This window comes from Falco rusticolus, chromosome 13, assembly GCF_015220075.1.
Source record: "Falco rusticolus isolate bFalRus1 chromosome 13, bFalRus1.pri, whole genome shotgun sequence".
Classification (NCBI taxonomy): domain Eukaryota; kingdom Metazoa; phylum Chordata; class Aves; order Falconiformes; family Falconidae; genus Falco; species Falco rusticolus.
Genome location: NC_051199.1, coordinates 4,343,670 through 4,365,916, shown reverse-complemented (window position 1 = coordinate 4,365,916; position 22,247 = coordinate 4,343,670). Strand labels below are relative to the sequence as shown.

At 41.9% G+C, this 22,247-nt stretch overlaps 3 protein-coding genes across 13 annotated transcripts in view; 1 reads left to right on the top strand and 2 right to left on the bottom strand.

Annotated features, from left to right (window-relative positions):
* Positions 1–13,119, bottom strand: part of MYO7B (myosin VIIB) — a 55,902-nt gene extending 42,783 nt beyond the window's left edge. For 2 of the 3 annotated variants that reach the window (XM_037406845.1, XM_037406847.1), the window contains exons 1-8: positions 12,421–13,119; positions 6,848–6,890; positions 5,378–5,491; positions 4,608–4,760; positions 3,258–3,442; positions 2,289–2,410; positions 1,475–1,617; positions 1,270–1,383 (exon numbers count right to left, since the gene is read on the bottom strand). In XM_037406845.1, the coding sequence (XP_037262742.1) occupies positions 1,270–1,383; positions 1,475–1,617; positions 2,289–2,410; positions 3,258–3,442; positions 4,608–4,760; positions 5,378–5,491; positions 6,848–6,865 (849 nt within the window). In that variant the 5' untranslated portion in view covers positions 6,866–6,890; positions 12,421–13,119. Of the gene's footprint in view, positions 1–1,269; positions 1,384–1,474; positions 1,618–2,288; positions 2,411–3,257; positions 3,443–4,607; positions 4,761–5,377; positions 5,492–6,847; positions 6,891–10,411; positions 10,633–12,420 lie in introns of those variants that run through there. The other variant, XM_037406846.1, reaches the window with a different exon arrangement.
* Positions 13,120–15,365: 2,246 nt separating this feature from the next.
* IWS1 (interacts with SUPT6H, CTD assembly factor 1) overlaps positions 15,366–22,247 on the top strand; it is a 17,141-nt gene continuing 10,259 nt past the window's right edge. For 3 of the 5 annotated variants that reach the window (XM_037406866.1, XM_037406864.1, XM_037406865.1), the window contains exons 1-2: positions 15,366–15,550; positions 16,128–16,243. In XM_037406866.1, coding sequence (XP_037262763.1) covers positions 15,517–15,550; positions 16,128–16,243 — 150 coding nt within the window. In that variant the 5' untranslated portion in view covers positions 15,366–15,516. Of the gene's footprint in view, positions 15,551–16,127; positions 16,244–18,259; positions 18,317–18,404; positions 18,460–22,247 lie in introns of those variants that run through there. The other 2 variants (XM_037406867.1, XM_037406868.1) reach the window with 2 other exon arrangements.
* Positions 19,045–22,247, bottom strand: part of LOC119156689 (coagulation factor IX-like) — a 26,304-nt gene continuing 23,101 nt past the window's right edge. For all 5 annotated transcript variants that reach the window (XM_037406872.1, XM_037406871.1, XM_037406870.1 and 2 more), the window contains exon 10: positions 19,045–19,055. The gene's annotated coding sequence lies outside the window, so the exon portion shown is untranslated. The remainder of the gene's footprint in view (positions 19,056–22,247) is intronic.

Genomic DNA, 22,247 nt, shown 5'->3' with positions numbered 1-22,247 from the left:
ATCCCAAATCAAAGCAAGTAGGATTGGATCAGTACCAGAAGGCAACTCTCAGAATAAGAATGTTAGGTTCTAGTGGAAGGCAGATGGAAGCATCTGAGGCAGCATTAGAGGAACGTTCAATATAGACTGCACAGCAGGTCCTAGGATGCTTCCTGGTAGAAACTATTTTCAGCCCTAAGGGAGATGGGAAAATGCCTTTTTTATTCCTGCTATTTCCAACAATACAGTGTGATGATTACAAAAGTGAAGTATTCCTAGACATTTCCATTTACAGCATGTAAACATGCCAGCTTGTGCCAACAGCTGACCTGAACTAAACCATGGATATGTTCTCCTTTAATCTAATTCTGTCTCTGTATTATACTGCCCTACTGCTGACCCAGGGAACTTCAGACATTTTATGGAATGGCCAATGTGTGAATTTTACTCATCAACTCTTGCTGCAAGAGCACTACTATTCTGAAAACATTACATTTGAAAAAATCTCCAGCATCCTTAATATTTTTTGCTTTTGAGACTCCAGAAACAGCTTTATAGGTTTGATTTATTTTCCTCTGAAACTAGATGCTCAGCTCCCATTAACTTCAGCAGAGGCCTCATTTTTTCCACAGCTACAGAACAGCCCAAATCAAACCAGCTGACATATTTAATATGAGATATCTGCACAGGCTAAAGAACAGGATTTTCACAGAAGTTTTCATGCCCTAAATCAACCAACTAGCTATTTTCAAAAATCTCACCTGTGAACATCCCGCTCCTGCCACTACAGCAACATAAACCCAGACATGGACATTAACATCAGCTGTTGGAGGTTAGATTGAATGCCAGCTTCCTGCATTATGTATATAAGACTTATCAGATACAAGGACTAGGATTCTTGGCACTATTTCTGCTTATTCATTTTCCCCTACAGTATACATACCTGATTAGTATTCTCCCTCACGTGAGATCCCTTGTGTTCATCTGAAATATGAGTGCCTGCGAAAGTGAGGGATATTTCCCACCTGCTTTAAGATGTCCTTTACATTTCTGAAGTCTGACTTTGATAGAAAGCTTTGAACTGCCACAAGCTGCCTCCCATTGGCAGACATGGCAGTAAGTCTCTGAAAGTGAAGCTCACAGCACTTTTGGTGTTACTGCTTCTGGTACTCTAAGGATAGGACAGTTCATATTTGGGAACTACCCGTCTGCAGCTCCTGTTGATTGTAATTGCTCACTGGGAGAAGCAAGTGGCAGAGGAATAATGGAGAAGAAAGCAGAGACTATTACCATAGTAAGGTAGGTGTACTCTGAAGCAGTGCCCAGATTCAGCATCTTTTTCTGCTCTGTATTCATCCCCATTAGCATGCAGTAGAAAATGTGATAGTTCCTCTCCTCTGGAGCCTAGAAGAAAGAAATAGGCCAATGGACAGCCTTGTCAGCATAAGCTTGTAACACAGGAGCAGGCAGAACGTGCATCTGCCAGTGCCCTCACCTGCCGGCAAACCCGGGACTTCTCCAGAAGAAACTGTTCTATCCGGGCTCCTTCTATCACACCGTTCTGGTTGAAGTGAATATCAATGTATTTCCCAAAGCGGCTTGAATTGTCATTTCGAATTGTCTTGGCATTTCCAAAAGCTGATGAGCAAGGGACAGAGATAATATCTAGATTATTGCAGTTAATGAAGATCAAGTCTATTTTTTATGCCCTTCTTTTTTGCTGCCAGTATTTTATGTGTGCCAAATTACATTGCTGACAAGCACTGAAGAGTATCTGCTCTCAGGCTGCCTCCTAAAGAGAGAGGCAGGCACACTGTGCATCCACATAACTGGGTCCTAAAAGATACATTCAAATGATCCAAATGTGGCCTATATCTGGCCAGCTAAGAGAGCTGGGCAAGTCTGAAAACCTCCAGAAGGATTTACTGGGAACACATTTGATCCCTCTACAAAGACAGATGGGTGTCTCAGGGAGCTCCCCTATAGATACATCCATGCTTGGCCAGTCACTTTGTCACTATCTATTGCAAATGCAAAACCAGGGGTGTTTACTTTGGGTTCTGCATTCCCAAGGACTCCTGTGCTCCCAGAAGTTCCAGGTCACATACTATGATGGCAGGCCCTCCTACAGCATGGGAGCTGCTGTGGACTTCATGGCAGAGAACTTCTACCCTGCATCACCAGTGTTTCAGGGGTTTTAGCAGTTATGCAGATACAATGGTTCAAAGATCTGTTTCTGAATTTTTTATACTGATACAAAAATCTTGAGATAAGGGTGGTAAATCAAGCCTGTTGGTTAAGTAACACACCTTCCAGAATGGGGTTGGCCTCTAGGATTTGCTGCTCTATCCAGGAATGCTGGCCACTGACAGCTGCCAAGAATTGTAGTATTAGCTTTGTGCTTTCAGTCTTCCCAGCTCCAGATTCTCCACTGCAGTAAGAAACAAGATCATTACAGGTTTCCTTTCTTCTTTTTTTGGCTAGGGTGGCAAAATGGCAGACCAAGTTTAAAAAAAAAATAAATCCCACGTATATTTACCCTGTGAATGGCAGATCAGACCGTTTTTCATGCACGGCTGGAGAATTTTAGTCTTTCATCATCTTATCTAATAAAATTTAAGCTCTTTTTTAGACTTAAATTGAGGACTAAATTCTCCCACTGATTAAAAACAAGCCAATCCATGGAAGACATTCTGTACCAGTGCAAATTAAACGACCGCTTGCTTTTCTTCTTTAATGCATTACCCATTTTCAGTGCTAGTCTTAGCACATCACCTGAGTTGCCTCAACTATAATCAGATGTTATCGCAGTGAGACTATCTGGTTCTTCACAGTGATGATTAACAGAGAATGGATACATATTTTGTGTTTCTAGGATGAAGAAAGCTTGCCTCCAGCTTTAGCAGAGGTTGTTTCTCTCCAGGAAATCTCTATTCTCAGAAAATATATGTAATATAAGTATCATGTCCCCAAGATAAAAGATAGCCTTACATCACACAGGCTCATATTTTGTGTTTCTGTATGTAGTGACCGTGGGCAGAATATATCATAACATTCAAAGATTCTGGGGGAGAACATTTGCCTTCAGAAAACCCTTGTTCATGTTCTGCCTTTTGCAGACATAACTGAAAAAGAAGTAGCAGGGGAGAAAATACTTCCCTCCTGTTGACTCTAGTCTTATCTGTGCCCTTCCATCTGGAAGGTCTCCTGTGTCCACAAAGGTCCTCAAATACATGCAGACTTGGTTTCTGCTACTGGTCCTCTCTAAGTCCAGTCACCTGATCACACAGCACTGGTCTCTCTTATTCCTCTTCATATTGAAATAACAGTTGTCTGCAATGGCGAAGACATGAGGTGGTAGCTCTCCAATCCTCCTGTTACAGTACAGTCTGATCTGATCGACTGTGTAGAGGGGCAGCAGCTGGTATGGATTCACTGCTACCAAGATTGATCCTGTGTAAGTCTGAAAAACAATTACGAGTGTTACCTCTAGCAGCAAACCGGCAAACAAGAATACAACCAAAGCCACTTGCAGTATAAATCTAAGAAGAGGCAGGAAGGAAGCCTGGGAGATCCATAGCAGCACTTAGGTGAGACTGACAGCATGGTTACACGCTATAAGCTGCTATTAAATATTCCAGGATATGGAGGTTTTTGCAAAAGGAAGAATGCTAGCTGTAATCTCCTTGCCAAATCACAGCTCAGTTCACTGGCTTAAGCCGCAACACCAAAAAGTCCAATTTTACCTGGCATTTTTTTGTGTTATCATAAGCTGTTTTGTAGTGTTTTGTTAAGCTGCTTTTGTGTTCTAGTGCAAATGTAGCAGAACTTTGCTAACGGGCAAAGTTATGGTTGTGTTATTCATGCAGTCATTTGTAAACAACAGCACCATTGAAATGACAGAGGCTGTTGAAGGCTGTGGAAATGCAATAATATTGTTCAAGAACTTCTACATAAGACAACTGCTAGAGTCTAGTATAACAGGTCTATACACACATCTTGGTAATTATAACTATAAAACTAGTCCTTGTTTACACTAAACATCAGCACATCTGTGATGTAAGAGGCATCTCCTCTCCTACAGTGTAGGTAACATAGGAGGCAAAGCATGGAAAAAACAATATTATTATCATATTACAAACTGGGAAGTAAGGAATTGCTCAGTCACAGATAAAACCTGTAACAGACAAGAAATGAAACCAGGTATCCTAAATATCCATATTTTACAAAATCAAGTAAACATTGACTTGAACTGGATCTAAATCATGTCACTGTGTGCTAGACTGATCCTGTGTCGCAGCTGCAGGTAATAGCAGCACTAAGCTGTAACATGGGCTGGATTTAGCTGTCGGTGGCTGGTGGAAATGGTCCCTCTAGGAGTAAGTAAGCAAGGTCACTACCTATGCACAGCTCTGTGGTTTTAGAGACTATTAGCTGTCTTCTTCACAGCCAAAGTACTCAAATGAAAAAGAGAAAACCACTATGTTGTGTCTCCTTGGCAGCCTCACTCAGCAAGGGAAGCAGAGGGGCCCCCATGTATGAAAGGCTTGCAGGCTGCTCAGGTCATTGTGAAATGTGTAGCAGAGGTTGTTCCCGAAATTGCTATGCCTGCTGCCCTTGGCACTCACATAGATTTTGTGCTCCTGGTGGCGGATGAGGAGGTTGTGCACCATGCCTGCTTCATGGAGATCGCCAAGGCGGATCATGTCTTCCACCCCCTGGACAGAGGAGGGGTGCATCAGGCGCACCATGTGCATGTTCCGAGCTGTGATCCAATGTTCCTGAAAAAGACAAGGCATCAGCTTTAACGTGTTGTGCTGTTGCTCAGAGGCAAACAAAGGAGAACCATGTTAGACCACAGTGAGTTTCAGTGTAATCCATGCTCAAAAAAGCATATTCTAACAAACAGTTGACTGAACTACAGAAATTACTGGATTGCTGCTCCCCAGGACCAGTTGATTTAAAACACTGGATGAAGCGGTTCAGGTGGGTTCTGGACATCACCAAATTTAGCGCTGTTCAGAGCGCAGCTCTATCGGGTCACCACAGCCACTACATTGTATGAGGTAGGGATGAAACCCCATCGACTTTAGTGGGATCTTGATTTCACCTAAAGCTCCATCAGATTTAGAGATTGGAGCCTGTCTTTTTCCTTTTCTTAACTACATAGATATAACCTCTAGCTCAGGAAGCTCTAAGTCTTCATAGTGCTGGGACCTGGAAATATTAGGGTATCACCCTATACTAGCCTTACTTTTATATTCTTTCTTTCAGTATATCTTACCAGACAAAGTCAGACCATTTGGTTAGATGGTCTGGCCCAATAAGGCCATTCTTATGTAATTTGTACTTTTAAATTTTATGTTCATCTTTTATAGAAAGTTATAGCATAGCCCACCTTGCCTTCGTCATCCTCCAGCAAGATCCGTCCTGAGTCAGAGTCCTTCACAACTGCCCCAATAGGGACATTAAATTCACTGTTTGGTTGAGTGTCCAGCCACACATGATCACCCTGAGGAGAAGAAAAGCTGTTGTCAAGTACAGTGATATACTTGACATCATGTAGCTTACAGGCATACATTTCTTTGTCTTAATTTTTTAGTGATTTGATCTCTTTAGCAGCGTTTAGTTGGCGAAGTTCTTACTGCTTGCAGGCAGTACAGTCCAATGGTTATAGTATTAGTATATATTAGTATATAGCTCTGAGTTCTACTCCCAGCTCCACAGTTGTCTTGGAACATGACTTTGGACAAGCCATCAAACCCAGTTGTCTCACAGGAGGAAATGAGGCAACACCTTTTACAAGGACAGCAAATACTCAGCTCCACTACCTCCCTGAGACTGGCGGGGGCACAGTGAGTGCTGGTAAAGTGCCTTGGCAGCCTCACGCTAGCTACGGTATTCTCTCAGAAGAGATGCTTGGAAACATAGACATTACCAGGAAAAAGAAAAAGAAACAAACGGATATACAGACTAGATGCCTGGAAATGTAGAGGGTTCTGTTGCAAGCATTCATCGATATCTATTCTTTCTGCTATAGCTGAAATAACTTAGAAATGTAAGTGCGTCCACGATCTCTCTTTGGAAAAAAAAAAGCACTCTTTATTCATCTCTTCACATTTGTAGAGGCATGACAACATCCTGCCTCTCAGCAGGGCAAGCAACCAAGAGCTGCTCTGCTGTCATCAGAGGAAGGTGTGAGCTACAGCTGCCCTTTCCTAGAAATAAGCAGCATCTTGGTGTCGCCTGCACTACTGTCCTGGTTATAGTTCCCTGCTCCAAGCCCCCGGGAATACCTTCTCTTGGTCCAGACACGAATATGGATTCAAACAGAAAGCTTTGCTGTATCGGCTGGAAGGAAAACTGAACAAAGCTGTAGGTCAGATCTTCAGTGGGTACAAACTGGTTTATAGCTGAGGGGTTTGCATACAACTTCTGTTACAGACTGTAGCATTTGCTGTCAAAGTTTCAAGGTTTTTCCTTGAAGATTATGTCTTTTTCCTCTCAAAATACTTCACAGGTTTACATTTTAGCATACATAAAAGCAAAGAACTGTAGTGTAAAGCATCTATAAACACTGCACAAGTTATGGATGATGTTACAGACTAACTTGTGTTGACTAACACTCCAGAGGTAGCCTGTGCAGTTTCAGTGCCACACCTTGTGACAGAGTTCACAGCTCAGCATGAGCACAGCCAGGCTGGGCCCAGCACCTCTGCACCACTAGTCTAGGACGGCATTATTTCATACCTGGTTGATATTGGGTTATTGCTACTTTCTCTTTTGAGTTGAACCATGATGTTAAGGTAATTTTCTCCTCTTTGGGCCTTGGGCTAATCAGTAAATCACAGCAAAGAATAGGACTTACCTTTCTGAAAACCACCATTATGCTTCAGATCATGGTATGCAACCTGCAGTGCCAAGAAGAACATAAGGTTAGGCCAGTAAAGGGCTCCAGCTTTGATCAGAACAAAAAATGGGGTTTCTTTGAGATGTTTCCTTGTAAAAAATAACAGCAAAATGCCTTAAAATAATATGGGTTTTGTTAAAGCAGAGGAGATGATAATAAGCTACACCCAATGCAGAAACAATGGAACCATCTACCCAAAGCAAAGAACCTGCAGCACTGTGGTGGTGGGTCTGCTGTGAGTTCTACTATGTAAGCCTGGAGATGCTCTCAACCCTGAAGAGGTCACTGTGCACATTTTCATACCAAATTGTTCCCTCAGTAAAATGCTAGGCACATTTATTGGCTGAACTTCAAGTTTGGCTCACAAATAAAAAGACTTCGCAATGCAATGTTATTCGATGCACAATAGAGTTACCTTTGGCTGGTCCATTGACCGAGCAGTTCAGTTCCTAGGAGCAGCCAGCCCAGTGACACAGATTTAATTCATACTTTCCTGAGCTGCTCAGTTCCCTCAGACCCTCACAGCTCGAACCTACCGCTATATAGAAATGGAGGTTTAGATATCATCTTCCTTGGCTGGAATGGGAAGGGCTGCAATGAAGACATGAGCAGCAAAATAAGGAACCGGAGAGAAGCACAATAATTTTGGGAGCTCACTATCAAGAGCGTAACAGTGAAAAGATTGGTGGCCAGGAATCTACACTAGTGTGTTGGTTAAGGGATGATGCTGTTTAGGCTGTGATCCTTGGAATAACCATGGAACCAAAGTCTTCAGAAGCTGCTTCCTGTCCCATAGGCTACTGCAGCTGCATTTTGGAGTGACTCCAGGACCACGTATGATTTGCTGGCTCTGACTCTTGCTACAGCGGGAAGGCTGCTGATGTCTTACTGTGTGTGGGAAATCACAGGCAGACTCTTTGCTAAGTTCCCTTTAAATGTTTCCAGAGTTCCAGACAGGTGTTTTTTCCCTGTTATCTCTTCCTACTAGCAAGAGTGATGCCTGCACACTAAGGCTGTTGAGTAACTTGTGATTCTAGTAGTTGCTGTGTGCAGCAGATGCCAGTTATTAGCCCAGGTTTCCACAGGCTCATGTTCACAAACTTCTCACAGCTGTGTGACCCATTCTGCTCCCTCCATGTCTCTAAAGGATCTCTCCCTCTATCCATTGTTCCAGCACACCCAGAGAAAAGGCTCAGCTCAGAGCTGATAAGAAGAATGAAATGCTTGCAATAACCAAAATGCTCCATAAAATGCTAGCCTTGGACCAAAAAGTAATTCTATTTTTACCCTTTTATAACCTATTATCAATGATGTTTTCTTAGCATTTTATCTCAAACACATTTTACAAGTCATGCTCAATGAAGACGTATTGAACCATCTGCATCCCTTCTGCACACTCCCGTTTGATGGCAAGCTGCTTGGAAGCCACTTTACAAGACGAGTGGACACTACAGGACCAGAAAATGATCTTTATCACTTATTCCAGGCAAGTCCATGATCTCTCAGAACATTCCCTATGAAAAAGAGAGACACCTGTTCTGGTTTTATCTTGACACATGAATCTAAATTTCTCGTTTCATAGCCTTTTGAGAAGTTGTTTTATTCTGGCCCTAAATTGTGCTTGCCTAGGTTTTGGACAGTTCTCTGGTAAGTTTGAGCAAAACAAGGAAGTTCCATTTTCTACCTGTGCTGTGCAGATTATCATCAAAATCCCAGTTTGCAGTACCATTAATATTAGCATTTAATGGGATACTTCATCGATAATTTCACTGAAATCCTTGAGATGTCTTCTATTGTGTAATGGCTTTAAAACCATATGTTTAAAATTTTGGATAACTATTTACAATTCCGTGTAACATGAATTGTATTTATTTTTGAAAGGCACTCAGATTTCATCACTTTTCTGATTGAATCATGTAAATAATTTTATTGTTTGTCTTCATTTTATGGTGGAGCTATACAAGTTTCTGAGGTTTAGAACTTTGCAACTAAATTATCAAAAAAGTGTTTCAAGTCACTAATTTATTTGTGGATGTTCATGCTCTTGAAAAATGAAGATTTCCATTAAAAAAACACCCTCAAGGTGAAGTTCAGGGTTTCCATTGTTTTCTCCCTCTTGTTTTAAGAAACTTCAATGTTAAAAGAAAACATTGCAGGGAGAGAATTAGGGCTCATTTTATCACTTGCTTTCCTATAGCAGGAAATTTTTACCTATGTTATTTGAGAAGGTATAAATAGGTTTCATAAATCACGGTCTTATTTAAAATTGATGAGTGCATAAACAGCCTTTTCTTCAGACTAAACAGAAGGAGCAATTGTACTCCTGTATGCAAGATAATGCCACCGTTGTGGGTTACACCAATGTCTTAACCATAAAGAGGGCTGTTAGGATAGCAAAATGGAAACTAGGAAGTGCTTGACAAGCTCCGTGATCTTTGTGCCCTCTTTGTGACTGTAAAGGGCTATACAGTAGCCCCAACTGAACAGGGTTTCTAGGCAAGCCCAGAACATTTTACCACTTGAAATTTATCATAAAATATGCTGAAAATAACTAATTTCCAAAGTTACAAAATGTATTGCCATTCCCAAAGTGAAAAAAAACCAACCCAGAAACTTCAAGAGATGACAGACTGCCGATGTGGAAGTCCAACGCTAACACACATTTTAAAGCAGGAATTTTAAACATTATTTTCACATAGGTGATCCAATAACAAGGTGAGAAGTAGAATGTCACACTTAATAACAAAAGCTGGCACATGGAGAAACTGCTAGGGCTGTGTCCCTAACACAACTGCTGACTATATTAAGAATTGATTTTTCTTCAGAGCTCATCTGTAACTAAGACAATTCTCAATTTTGTAGCACAACATCTACAAAAATGTAGCAATGCAACATTAATGCATTCGTTCTGGCAGCTTGTTTTTATTCTGTTGGTTTTTTACATTCTCTCAGGAAAGAACTTCTGTCTTTCATAATCAGTTACTCTTATGGTGAAGTTCTCATGTTCTTATTCAGGGCTCGGGAACAGGATCTGCGTATTAACTTCAACAGTGTGATGACCTGTTACTACGAGCGATGCAAGGTGGTACAGAAGCCTAACACTCAGGAAACACAGGCCAAAGATGGGCCATGGTCAGCTGCAGTGACTCACAACTGGCAGATACTTCTTCACCTGTGCCGGAAACCCGAATACTGCAACAGAGCAGAAATGTCTACCCAGAACAAAGAGGGAGTGGTAGTGCAAACACGAAGCAGAGCCATACTGCATCACAGCAAAGATACAGGCAGGTCTGGATCCAGCCTATGATGGCAGCCAAGAATGGACATGTAGGGAGGAGATCCCATATAATCCCGGGATAAAGAGTTGCAACATTTAAAATGCTTATCCCCAGTTAAGTCGTAAGTGGCCACCCCCCCACCTGCTTGAATGGCAGCATTCTGACAACGCCTGGTGCTCTCTGTTGCTTCTCTTTACAAAGTAACGTGGCACCGTAAAGCAAATTGCACCCCACAGGATGTTACCTCTCCAGAAGAAATCTTCACTGTCTGGTTTCTGCAGCTTAGTTCCCTCTTTTTCATAAGCATTGGAGAAAGAAAGAAAAGGAAGGTGAAACTGGCAATGGTGCCATTAAGGGATCCCTCACCAAGTGCCAGTTCCCTGCTGCACAAAGGAGGAAATGACTGAAGCATGGTTATTTATTACAGGACTTTGCTCCCAGTTCAGCATATATGTAATCTCCAAGTCAGGCACATCCAGTAAGCAGGAAGGGTAATTCTTGCCTGGGTGAACCTTAAACTTCAGTCCCTGTATGCCCTTTATTAATCATGCAAGTGAAAACGTGCAATAATTGTAAACGTGAGCTAGTATAGCTAATACCTTAATTCTTGTTTTCTTGCTTCCTAGGTTCAATGTAGCTGCACTGTATGATGAGAAAGACAACAAAAAGCCTCCATGTCGACAACAGATTCCTGGGGGTCCTGCTGTAGTTCCATATCCAAATCGGAGGTAAGCATTCAAGCACGGCAATAAATAGTTGGGAGTAATGTGTGTTTATCCTCGTTACACATTTGTGTTTTAGTATTAGCCTTCTTACCTGAGGCTTCTGTTTAAGTTTTACAGCAGTAATGAAGACATGTGCAGAAATAGAGCACAGGCCCTTCAGGGCTTGGAGACTTAGAGAGAGGCAGGAAACCACAAGAAAGAGATGAGAGCTTTCTGAAAGTTTCTAACTGGGCCAATCATTCTCACTCAAGGATTTTGCCTCAAAGTTCTTTAGCAGACTTACTTCTGATACAACCGTTTTTAGAAGAAGTCTATGTGCTATATGTGGTTAACAAAATTTCAAGTACTGATTTTATTAGATGAAGGTCAAATATTGACAAATAAATTGAAGTACTGAAGCTTTTTGTGTAATTAGACTGTAGGGGAAAAAATGCCATGCATATTTCTTCAGCAAATGAAACATACCTGCTTAAATTCCAAACTGATCATGTTTTGGGGCAGAGAATCTCATCCTAAAAATATATAAATTTTTAATGCTTGTGATCAAGATGCAGTGGGGGTGCTATTTCAGACAGAAGTACAGTATTTCTGTCCTAGTACATTATATTAACTGCATGAGACGGAAACATAGGGAACTCAAGACAGTCTGAAAGAAAAGCACAACTCATTGTGTGGCTGAAATATGTGTTGGAAGGGAGATGGATTTCCACAGTTAAGTGTAAACATACTCAAAGAGCCAGAAAACATAAGCTGAAAGAGCAGAGACTTGACATACCAAGCAGAAGCAGCCTAGATGCTTTGTAAAGCACATGTACCTAATGAGAAATGAGCAGGCGGCTTGCTAAAGGCTTCTTCAGAGAAGTGCCTGAGTGAGCAGGGGTAGCTCCAGTTTGGGAATTCACTGAGCTGTGCGAACGGGGAAAGGCAGGAGCTCGCCAGGAGTGAGCAACTCTTGTTTACTGCTGAAGACAGAGGTTGGTGAGGGACTGTGCTAGGCACAGACACATTTGTAATTGTAATTAGGGGTAATTTGTAGTAAGGTCTACGCTGACGAATAATGCATTGAGAAATGCAATAAATTAAAATTGGATAATCCCTGGTGAATTTAATCCTGCTGTTGTTCAGAGCAATAGGTCTGTCTGGATAGACGTGTTAACAAAATTGCTTCTTCCTGACAGCTTCCTAATTAAGAGATTGATGTCAGGATCAAAGGGTTTAATTTGCACATGGCCACTACCTCTCACATTTTCTCTCCAGCTAAATCAAAGTGGCCTCATCATTTCTGCATTACCAAGTCCTAGATGCCAAGCATCATTTTATGTTAAACTATTTTTTTTCCCTGAGGTTTCTGAAGGGAGGCAGACTGGATATAACAATTTGCAATCTAAACTCTTAATTCAGAAACCCTTCTGTCTACACTAACCTCCTTCCCTTCCTCTAAGCAGATTTGTAGCTTTAAGTCACTGATGTCTGTTAACTCTGAAAGGCTCACTGCAGGAACAAAGCAAACTAAATAAGAAATACATACCAGTAAAGGATTTCCAAGTGCATCCCTTGGTTGTCTTGAGCATTCTATCCCTCAGGGAAAGGCTTATTTCATTCCAGCCAGTTCATGATGTACAGAGGTGCAGTGGTGGGGCTCAGGGATCTGTGTCATTACACACCTTCACACACGCCAAGTGGGTGCTGCTTACTCTGCTTGCTAGAAGGCAGGTCATGCTCCCCTACCGTGCAATCCCATTATGGTCTGTGTCACTCCATCCTTCCTTTTGGGATGCAGCCAAGATGGTATTACAGGAGTATGTTACAGGCCGCTAAGTGCCAAGTTCTCGCGTATGAGGGACAAAGACGTGTGCATGCAAGCGTGCATGCAAGTGCGCACACACACCTTACCTGCAGAACAGTTGTCAGAATTGGTGCCCAGTTATTCAGCACTGCTGAGGTGAGGTTAAGACACAGGCGCACCCTCTGCTGTGTGGTGCACGTGGCGTGTCACAGCGCTAGGCTCGGGGTTGGGAGGTTTTGTTGCAGAAAGATAGGAGTTCATAACTGTTAGGAAGGAACCTCTGTGCCTCCTTCCACTTTCAGTAAATGCAGAAATTATCTATTCTCTCATCAATGCAGCTTCAGCACAGCTGGAATTCGGGACAGTGGCTTGTTATCACTGCAGAACATGACACATATTTAGAAATCATGGATTTCCAAGGAATACTACCATTGTACTCTGATCCTGCTTGGAACTTTAATATGTGATAGACTTTTGTGTTTTCTAGGCACGTTGGTGCAATTTCCAGGTACCTCAGTACACATTCTGCAATCTTATTTTTTGTTAGTTTCTATTTATGTTTCCCCTTGCCCGTTATTTTCTGTTACATTACTCCCGACTTGTTATTTCCTACCTTAGTGCTTTGGCCTCAGAGAACTTTATTTACTGTGTTGTAATGAGTCACATTAAATTTTTCATGCTGCCTTCTGTTTAGTCAGCTGTAGAAAGCCATTACATTTCTTTATGGAAGTCAGATAAGTGAAACAATGGGAGCTGCCCATCACATACTGGCACACACCTGCTCCTTCCAGAAAAGGTCAAAGTGAAACCACACAGTGCAAAGAGCTAGAAGCCATAAAAGTCATCTAGGAGCAGGAAAGAAGGACGCGATACCATTACATGTGGTCCTGAGGATCACTAAGGGACCTTTGCGGCTATCTGGAAACAACCTCTGGAGCTACAAAGAGACATTATCTGCATGTTTTGTGTATGCTGCTTTCAGGGTTAAAAAAAAAAAAAAAAGGTTTCTGCATTATTTACTAAGAATATAGGATTGTATCCAAGAAACACCTGACGCCACTGCCAATTTCTGCTTCGAAGTGAAACACTGTAGATGTTAAGTAATAACTCAATTCAGAGAGTTCAGCTGTATGTAACATGGTTCACTGAACTCTCTGCATTGTAATTGTGCTTGCTGCTGGAGTGTAAGTTTTAGTTAATGGCTTAACCACTCTGCCATTCATTCTAAAGTGCCTCTGGCGCAGAAGAAATAATGACTCATTTTGCTCAGAGTCCCCAACTTGCTAAAGTGCGATGTCCCTGAACAGAAGCATAGCGTGTAGGATTATAAAAATCACCGTTGCTTAGAAATATGCCAAATGACACTGCCTCAACAGTTTTCTGCCCGTCACATTAACCTGTACCCCCTTAGAAAATGAAGATGTTTTGTTCGTCACAGAAGAAGAAGAGAGGCAGGTGACCAGCACTGCATGCATTTATTAAGCTTTCCATTTTAAACAATGCCTCAATGACAGAAGTCATCTCTAGTAAGCCTCTACTGACATACCATAGGTGTGCCAAATAACTGAATAGTGCAACTGTTCAGAGGATAGAGGTTGCTAAAAGAGAACACAACAATTCCTGAAAAAAGCAAGAGGTCGTTCCGCCCCCGTGTTCACTCCAGAACTCAGCAGTTACAGGGGAGTTCAAGGCTAACTTTCAGTCAATGCTGAAGGCTAAATCTGGAGAACCACCCACACATGAACTGGTTTGAACTGCAGCTTCAGCTAGGACAGGCAGACCTAAATTTGCTGAGACAACTAGTCCCGTTTCCACAGCTAGCCGCGGGTCCCCTCTTGGGCCAGCTGTGACATAAAAATTGTTGACCCCCACCACGGCATCCAGAGCCCACGTGCGTACCTGTGCCTGAAAACTGGGGTTGCTGCCTCCTTGTAGAGATTCACACTAATTCTTGCTAACTGGATTTGAAGGGAGCTGATAAATTCAGTTATCACTTAAACGGCGAAATCTTTTCTATTCAAGGCAGTAGATGAGGCTCTCGATGTCCCATCCTTTGTCAGTGTAGGAGGCATTTTTACTGCTGTGCCTTGGGCAGAAGGGAGATGCTGGGTCACTGGTGTAGCTCAGGGCTGGGGGTTTAAGCAGGCATCAGGCGTTGCCTGGGGTTTTGTCTCTTGGAAGTTCTCACACACCTCAGACAAGAAAACATCTTTATTAAAATAACCACCATTTTACACTTCCGTACAGCTGTTCGTTTCCCATGTTGATGGAAGGGCTCCAACTAGCCTTTTTTCCCTCAAGCGCTCCTTCAATTTCCTCAGCACTTCAGTTCTCAAGCTCAAACCAAACTATTTTTTACCAAAAACTGCAGGAAAACGTTTCGGGAGGGGGCAAAACCCCCACCGTTTTCTACCTCGCTGCAGTTCAGTCGGCCTGCGTACGGCAGCAGCGACCAGCCTCTAGTTTCCCCTCACTGCCACCCCAGCTCAGCTCCGCCGAACGGGCGGCGGCTGGAACCGCCTCAGCGCGGGCGGCGGGGCGGGTAACTGCGGCGGGGCGGGTAACGGCCGCGGCCCCGCGCGCCGCGCCCCCTGGCGGCCGCGCCCCTGAAGCCTCGCGAGAGCCGCCCCTCGCGGGGGGAAGGGGGCGGCCGTTCGTAGCGCACGCGCGGGGCGGGTGCCGGCCGTTCGGGGCAGAGGCGCCATTTTGGGCCTGTGCGCGGCGGGAGGCGGCGGTGCCGGGAGGCGGCGGGCCCTAGTGGCGAGCGCTGCGCTGGGGGCTTGGCCCCGCCGCCAGCCCGCGGGGCCTCGGCGGGGAGGCGCGGCCGGTGCCACCGCCATGGAGGGCGAGTACTACGGCGGGGACCAGTCAGGTAGCGGTGCGGGAGCGTCCCCCGCGGGAGGGACGCCCGGGGCGCGGGGCCCTGTGAGGGAGGGCGGTGGGCACGGCGGGGCCCGCGGGGATCGCCGTGCCTTGGCCGCCTCCCGCCTGCCGGGGCCGTTCTCCTGCCCCGCGGTGTCACGTAGCGGCGGCGGCGTGCCCGGGGCCGCGGCTCGGCCGGAGGGTGTGCGGGGTCGGGCCGGGCCGCCTCTGCCCCGGCCGTGGTCAGCGGCCGCCGCCGGGGCTCTGGGGTGACAGTGGCGGGGCCGGGCCGGGCCGTTGGCGCGATCGCGGCGCAGCCGCCGCCTGATCATGAGTTCGGTGTCTTGCGGAGTGTGTCAGTCGGTGCGTGCATGCTGTGAGTAGCTCAGTGGTCTCTTCTGGGATGTGTGTGGTGGGTTTGTGCCGAACCTGCCCGGTAGGTACCCTCCGTGTCTGTGTCAGTGCAGTCAGAACTCGAGTCTGACTGTAGCGCTGCCTGGCTCCCTGTTGATCACCCCTGTCAGTGCTCTTCTAAACACGGGGAGATGTCACTGAGTGTTGCTTTTCTTTTCTTAACTTCGGAGTAGATGATGGTGGAGCTACTCCAGTGCAAGATGAACGAGATTCAGGATCTGATGTTGAAGATGAAGGAAACGAACAGCACTCTGGGTCTGAGAATGGAAGTGTAGGGCACCATTCAGAGGTACTACTGGAACTTTATCTAAAGATTGCTGTCCTGTACATTGATTTTTTGTTGTTGTTGTTGTTTGTTTAAAGAGGCATTCTCTCATAACTGACACTTACATATTCATTCAATTGTTCTTAAGGGTCTTGTCTGGCAGAACTTTACCGCTGGAAAGAAATGCATCAGATAAGTCTCTTGACCAGTATGTAGGATAGGGTCTTTTTTAATTGTTCTTGTTATAATAGTATTCACTGTTTTGTACTAGGAAAAAGTTTAACATTGTTAATAATTGATTGCAAGAAGGTAAACCTTTTGGGTTTGAAAATCTTAAGCAATGCATTAAGAGGAATTTGGAATTGTACCTCAAATTTTGCACCATAGTGTAAAACTACACATTGTGGGGGCATAGATTTCTGTAATAAAGAATAAATGCTCTCCCATTTTCCATCTTTCCTCAGCTGTGAGCATTGACTCAAGTCTATTTTGTGCTGTATTTTTCATCTTGTCATTCACAAAGGAGCAGATCATTACCATGTGGAGCAGGAGCAGGTTAAGGTTCCTGAATGGGATCTGTTCTTCCTCTGAAGAGGTTCTTGATTTGAGAAGCCTGTGCTGTGAAAAGGGTGGTAATGCTTTGATCCAGAGTTGTTTGGGGGACAGTCACTTAAGTTGTGGTTTGATTGTTTTGGTTGAAAAGAGATTATGGTAAAAGTGAAGGTACCTTTTAGATTTCTAGGACAGGTTTGGAGTTAATTTTGAGGAACTTCTTGTTCCTCTTGATGCAGAATTACATCAGGTCTTAACTAGGAGGGAATAATTTTGGCCTGTGAACTCATGTCCTCTGCCAGCAAAGTTACATTATGGAGAACTTTTTGGTATTCGTAAAAACTGTAATCAAAGTCATTGCATTCTGTTCTGCATATTTTGTTAGATTTTATGTAAAGATCAGGATTGACTCTGACAGGGTTTTCACTGTTACACATTTTTAAAATTGCTTAAAATTTGGATTGTGTGATGTGATGTACTGCATCAGGCGGATGTGTCAAAAGGCTCAACTCTGTTGTGGTGTAACTTGCAATCTTACCTTTTTGTTTGATTGGCTGGTTTTTCTTCTGGTGGCGTTTTGTTTTGGTTTTACTACCATGCTTTTATTGAATTCATACTCCCCTCAGAGTTAGAAAGTAGATCAAGATTTTATATTTGTATAAAATGAAAGTTCTTCTCATGTATTTGAATTCCAGTGTAAAGCAGATTTGGAGGGGGTTTTTTGTTTGTTTTAAAAGGTGTTACTATTGATTTGGTGCAAGGCATCATCTCTTGTGACAATCAGGATTTTGGTGTGGGAGAACATATGCTTTTCAGCATGGGAGAAATAACTGTCTTTCAAAGGGATTTAGTACTCCTGTTTTAATGAAAAAAGAGTGGTGATGAGTGCATGGAGAATCATGTTGCTGTTACAATAACACTAAGCTTTTCTGCTGTGTATGAAAACTTAGTCATTTTTTTCTTACTCTTCTATACTCCTGTGGGATTTTGATTTTACTTACTGTGGCAATGTAGTTAGAAATCTGGCCTAAAGGACAGGTAGTTGAGTATTACTTACATCTTCAGTATGTCTTTTTCAGATTTAAATAACCAGAAAGTACTAGGACCTATTATCATTGTTAACTGATACTCTTCGTGTGCCTGCATTATTTTAAGGGCTTTGTTCTGTGATAGGTGTTGAATATTCCTCTGTAGATAAAATACTGAAGAAAGTACATTAAGAAAAAAAGAACAAAAGAACTGAAACACTTTTCTGCCCAGTAGTAAATGTGAACCTTCATGCTTTAGTGCTTTGATTCAGTTCAAAATTTGAGTATTTTGTTTTGTTATAAAGTCTTGCATTGTTTCCCCTGCATCAGACTCCAATATGCAGTGCAATACAATGCAATAATGTGGAGCAGCTGTCTCCTGAAAGGGAGTAGCTTTCAGTGATTTATCATATTATTTACCCTAAATATTCTTTCATCCTCTTATTTCCTTCATCTTTAGGAATATGTGGGAGGAATGACACTCAAATGTAGTAAAACCTTTGAGACAGCCTAATCAGTTAAGTCTATTTAATTACTATTTCGTCTCTAATGTAGAACTTGGATGTAAAGAACTGAAGTTTTAAACTTTCAAACTTTTTTTTCAGGTTCTTAACTTTAAAGGAAAGGGGAATCCTGAGGAATTACTTATGTAGGTCTCAGGTATGTGGGTTTTTCTTTTCCACAATTCTTTTCTGGCTTTCCTTCCCCCAGTCCCACTTTATCTATAAATGTTCTCCTTGATGTCCTTATCAATTCTGCTTTAGACAAATAGAATTAGATAACACATAGTTTTAGTACAGTAATGAACATGAAATCATGTTTACAGTGTTTGTACAAGTCAGGTTCATATGGAAATCTTTAATGACTTAGATTCTTACACTTTCACCAAATCGCTGCTGTCTTCATGAATTAAGTTGTAGTTTGACTGTGACTGTTAACAAACATATATAAATATCTTACATCTCTGAAAAAAACCAAAAACTTGCTGATCTGCCTATGATGGTTATGTATGCCTTAGTTTACCAAGTGTCATTCATGAGAGTGTAGTGGATGGGTCAATTTTGTTGAACTTACTAAATTATCAAAGTAATACCTCTTAAAAGTGACTGCATGTTGATCCAATAAACTACCTGCTAACTGAAATTTTTATGTAGAAGGATAACACTGTAAATTTGATTGTGATGTATTCCTTATTTTATACTGTACTAAAGCCTCATGTTATAGAATTGTTTCAGTTACAAAAAAATTAAGGACATCTCAATTAAAATGTTTATAGATAAAGAGGAGGAAGAAAAGAAAGCAAAGGAATTAGAGAAAAATACAGTAGCAATTACCTGAGACCTACTTGTTTTTAAGGATGTCTGATCTTTTATTTTAAGTATTTGGAAAAGGAAAACGAGAAAACTCCAAAATTACATACTTGATTTCTTTGAAAACATCTTTTTAGAGACGAACTAGTAAAAAAAAAACCAACGGTGGGTGGGGAGACCATCCTTCAGAGTTTAGTCATCTTACTGTAAAGTTGCATGCGCTTCTTATATCAAGTATATTGCAAAACATTTACAGATTCGTTAATTGTATTCAGAAGAACTTTGCACGCTGGCTGTGGACAGGGCCTGTCTGTTCTGTGTAGGCTCTGAGCGAGTCAGCTCTGCTTCAGGAGATGCTCGGTTATGTTAATGTGCTGAGTCTGAGGTAGCAGTCGTCTCTCTGCCGGGCTTACTAACTTGACTAACATGGCTGTGTGCTTTTTGTGTTCACTCTGGTTGAGCTTTCCAGACTCAGGACTAGAGTAGATGGTGCCTTTCTGCCCAGTCTGTGTCGGGGCACCTGTATTGTCCGAGTGGTTCTGCTGGAGGTGGTTACGTCACAGTAGAGTTCAACGGCTGTCACCGCTGGGATTCTGTGGTGCAGAGCACTGTGTAATCACAGTGTGAGCTAATTAGGATGCATGTCTGCTCTCCCTCCCCTAACATCTTCATTCTCAAGGGTGATTGTCAGTTTGTAATAAAAGAGTAGAGATTCAGTATATCTAAAGTGCTTTGGTAATAATGCTGTATATTTGTAATGACTTCTTGCCAAGTATTTTGCCTGGGAAGTTCCATGTAATGTAGTAATGTATACTGAATGAGTGGGTGTATTACCTGCAGCCATGCTTCCAGCCTTAGGAACATTTAAGAATCATTAATTCCAGTTGTTTTTTAGTTTTGTTCACTAGATACTTTCTAGAGTGGAAGGTGACAAGCCCAAAATTATTAGTACCTCTTAAGCATTAGCTATCTGAAATCAAGAGAAGATAGACAAACCCACCAAAAATTAAATGGTAGGAAAAAAAGGGTTAAAGAATTTCTATTATTATAAACATCAATTTCAGTGTAGACAGCTGCATTTCAGTACTTGTCAATGACCTTACCTGTAGCACTGCTGTAAAAGCTGTTTCCTGTTGTTTGCAACTGCAGTTTTCTTCAATCTTAAATAATACAGTCAAAGAAAATGTGTCCAGTACACATGTTGGCTTATGTGGGAGGTACTGGGCAGGAGAGGACAATCAGATTAATCTTTTTTTTGGGGGGGGGGGGGGGGGGGAAGAGTAAACAAAATCCCATAACAATCTGAGAGCAGTTGAGTGTGTGTGTGTAATCTTCCTCAGCTGAGCATCCTCTAACTTCTTAATCTTCATATTTTATTCTTTAAAATTCCAAATTCGGGTTTTAACAGAATCATGTTTCCTTTTTGTAAGGAGAAATGGGAAATACTGAGTAACACCGCCAGCATGATTCAAAACACTGGCATTGCTGGAGAGACAGGGACAAGCAGTAGAGTGAAAACTACTCACTGGGATTATCACATCAGCTATTTTGTAGCTAGCATTAAGTAACGTGGAAATAGTGAAGTTATATTTGAAGTGCATGTTTTAAAATTATATAGGCCTGATTTTTTTTGCATTGTGTTAGTAACTTCCTGTTAGTGATGCTGCAGTAATTTAGAAGTTACTACTTTATCAAGTGCTAGCCAAGGAATAAATGCTTAAGGTCCAAAATCTTAAAAAGCAATGTTATTTTCTACTTGGTATAATTCTGGAGGGAGTAGTTCCTAAAAGCAATTAAGAAGGAATTTTAAATAACATTAATTTTAATCATACATTTTTGAAGAGTGTTTGTTGTAGGTGTAGGATAAATACAATACACCTGCATTGTTTTGTAGGGCTCTGAATGTGGAAATAGAATGACCATAGAAAATAAAAATAGAAAGTCTGTCTTTCCAAGGAAATCAAATTGCTGACAAAAAAGCTTTGGAAGCTCTGGGACATACAGGTCTTAAAGAATCTCCTAGGACAATAAATACTTAGTTTGCAAATGTGGAAGAAGTCTGTGGCTGAGACAAAATCACCCTTGAGGAGAGCCTGGCCGAAGAATGGAGTTGAATATGTAGGAAAGAAGTTCCTTTTACGGTATTGTTCTTTTCAGTAGAAAATGAGATTGTGACAGTGACTGTGAGAGGAGTACTGAGTTAATTAGACGCTTAAACACTCATTTCATTTTGTTTTCTCAGGTAAATGCAATTGAGATTATTTTTTTTCCAAGTAGAAATTAGATGTTGTAGGAAAGACAAAACAAGATATTGTCAATAATGATATTGATAGGTAGCTTGTGAAAGGTTTTTCCAAAAATGGAGTGTGTGGCTCAGTATTTTTTGCCATGTAAAAAAAGCCATAAAGGATTGAAATACAATCCTAAAGTTTTAAGGAGATCGGTCTATTTGTGCATAATTACCTCAGGTGTCTGGATCGGCATGGGAGCTGTCAGTTTAGGGGAGAGAAGTGTTGGCTCTGTTCTTACAATCTTACGCATTGAAACACAAAACTTTTGTTAACAGTAATACTCTGAAAGGTTTGACTAAAACTTTATTCCTGTTTTTTCCTGTGCTTTTGGTCTTGATGACTTCTTAAATAAGTTTCCTTGGCAAAGAAGGGAAGGGCGCAAGCTCTCTTGAGCTTCACTTAGAGTAATGCACGTGCAGTTCCAGTAAAAGGTATTTAATTAAAAAACCAGATATTTGAGATCTTAAGAAAAAGACAATGATAAGTGTGAGATACTGTTTCTTGCCTTATTACTGGGGATTTGGACTAAACCACTTTGAAGGCCTGACTTTTTAAAATAAAAACACTAAGCATTTACCCTTGAGGAACTTGTCCCTTAGGCATGTTTGAGTGGTTTTTATCAGTAACAGTTTCCAAAATATGGTTGAGCTGCAGGGTGGACTGACTTCCACTGATCTCTTAATATTTTCCTTGGTAAGAAATATTTTATAGTCCTTTGATGCAGATTGTCTAATATTTATTTCTGTGTAGAAAGTATTTCAGTTTGTAGTACCTTGGGTAATTGAATTGGAGGAAAGACAAGCAAAAATTCAGAACATTTTTTTGTTTACTTTTAAAGTGGTTTTTT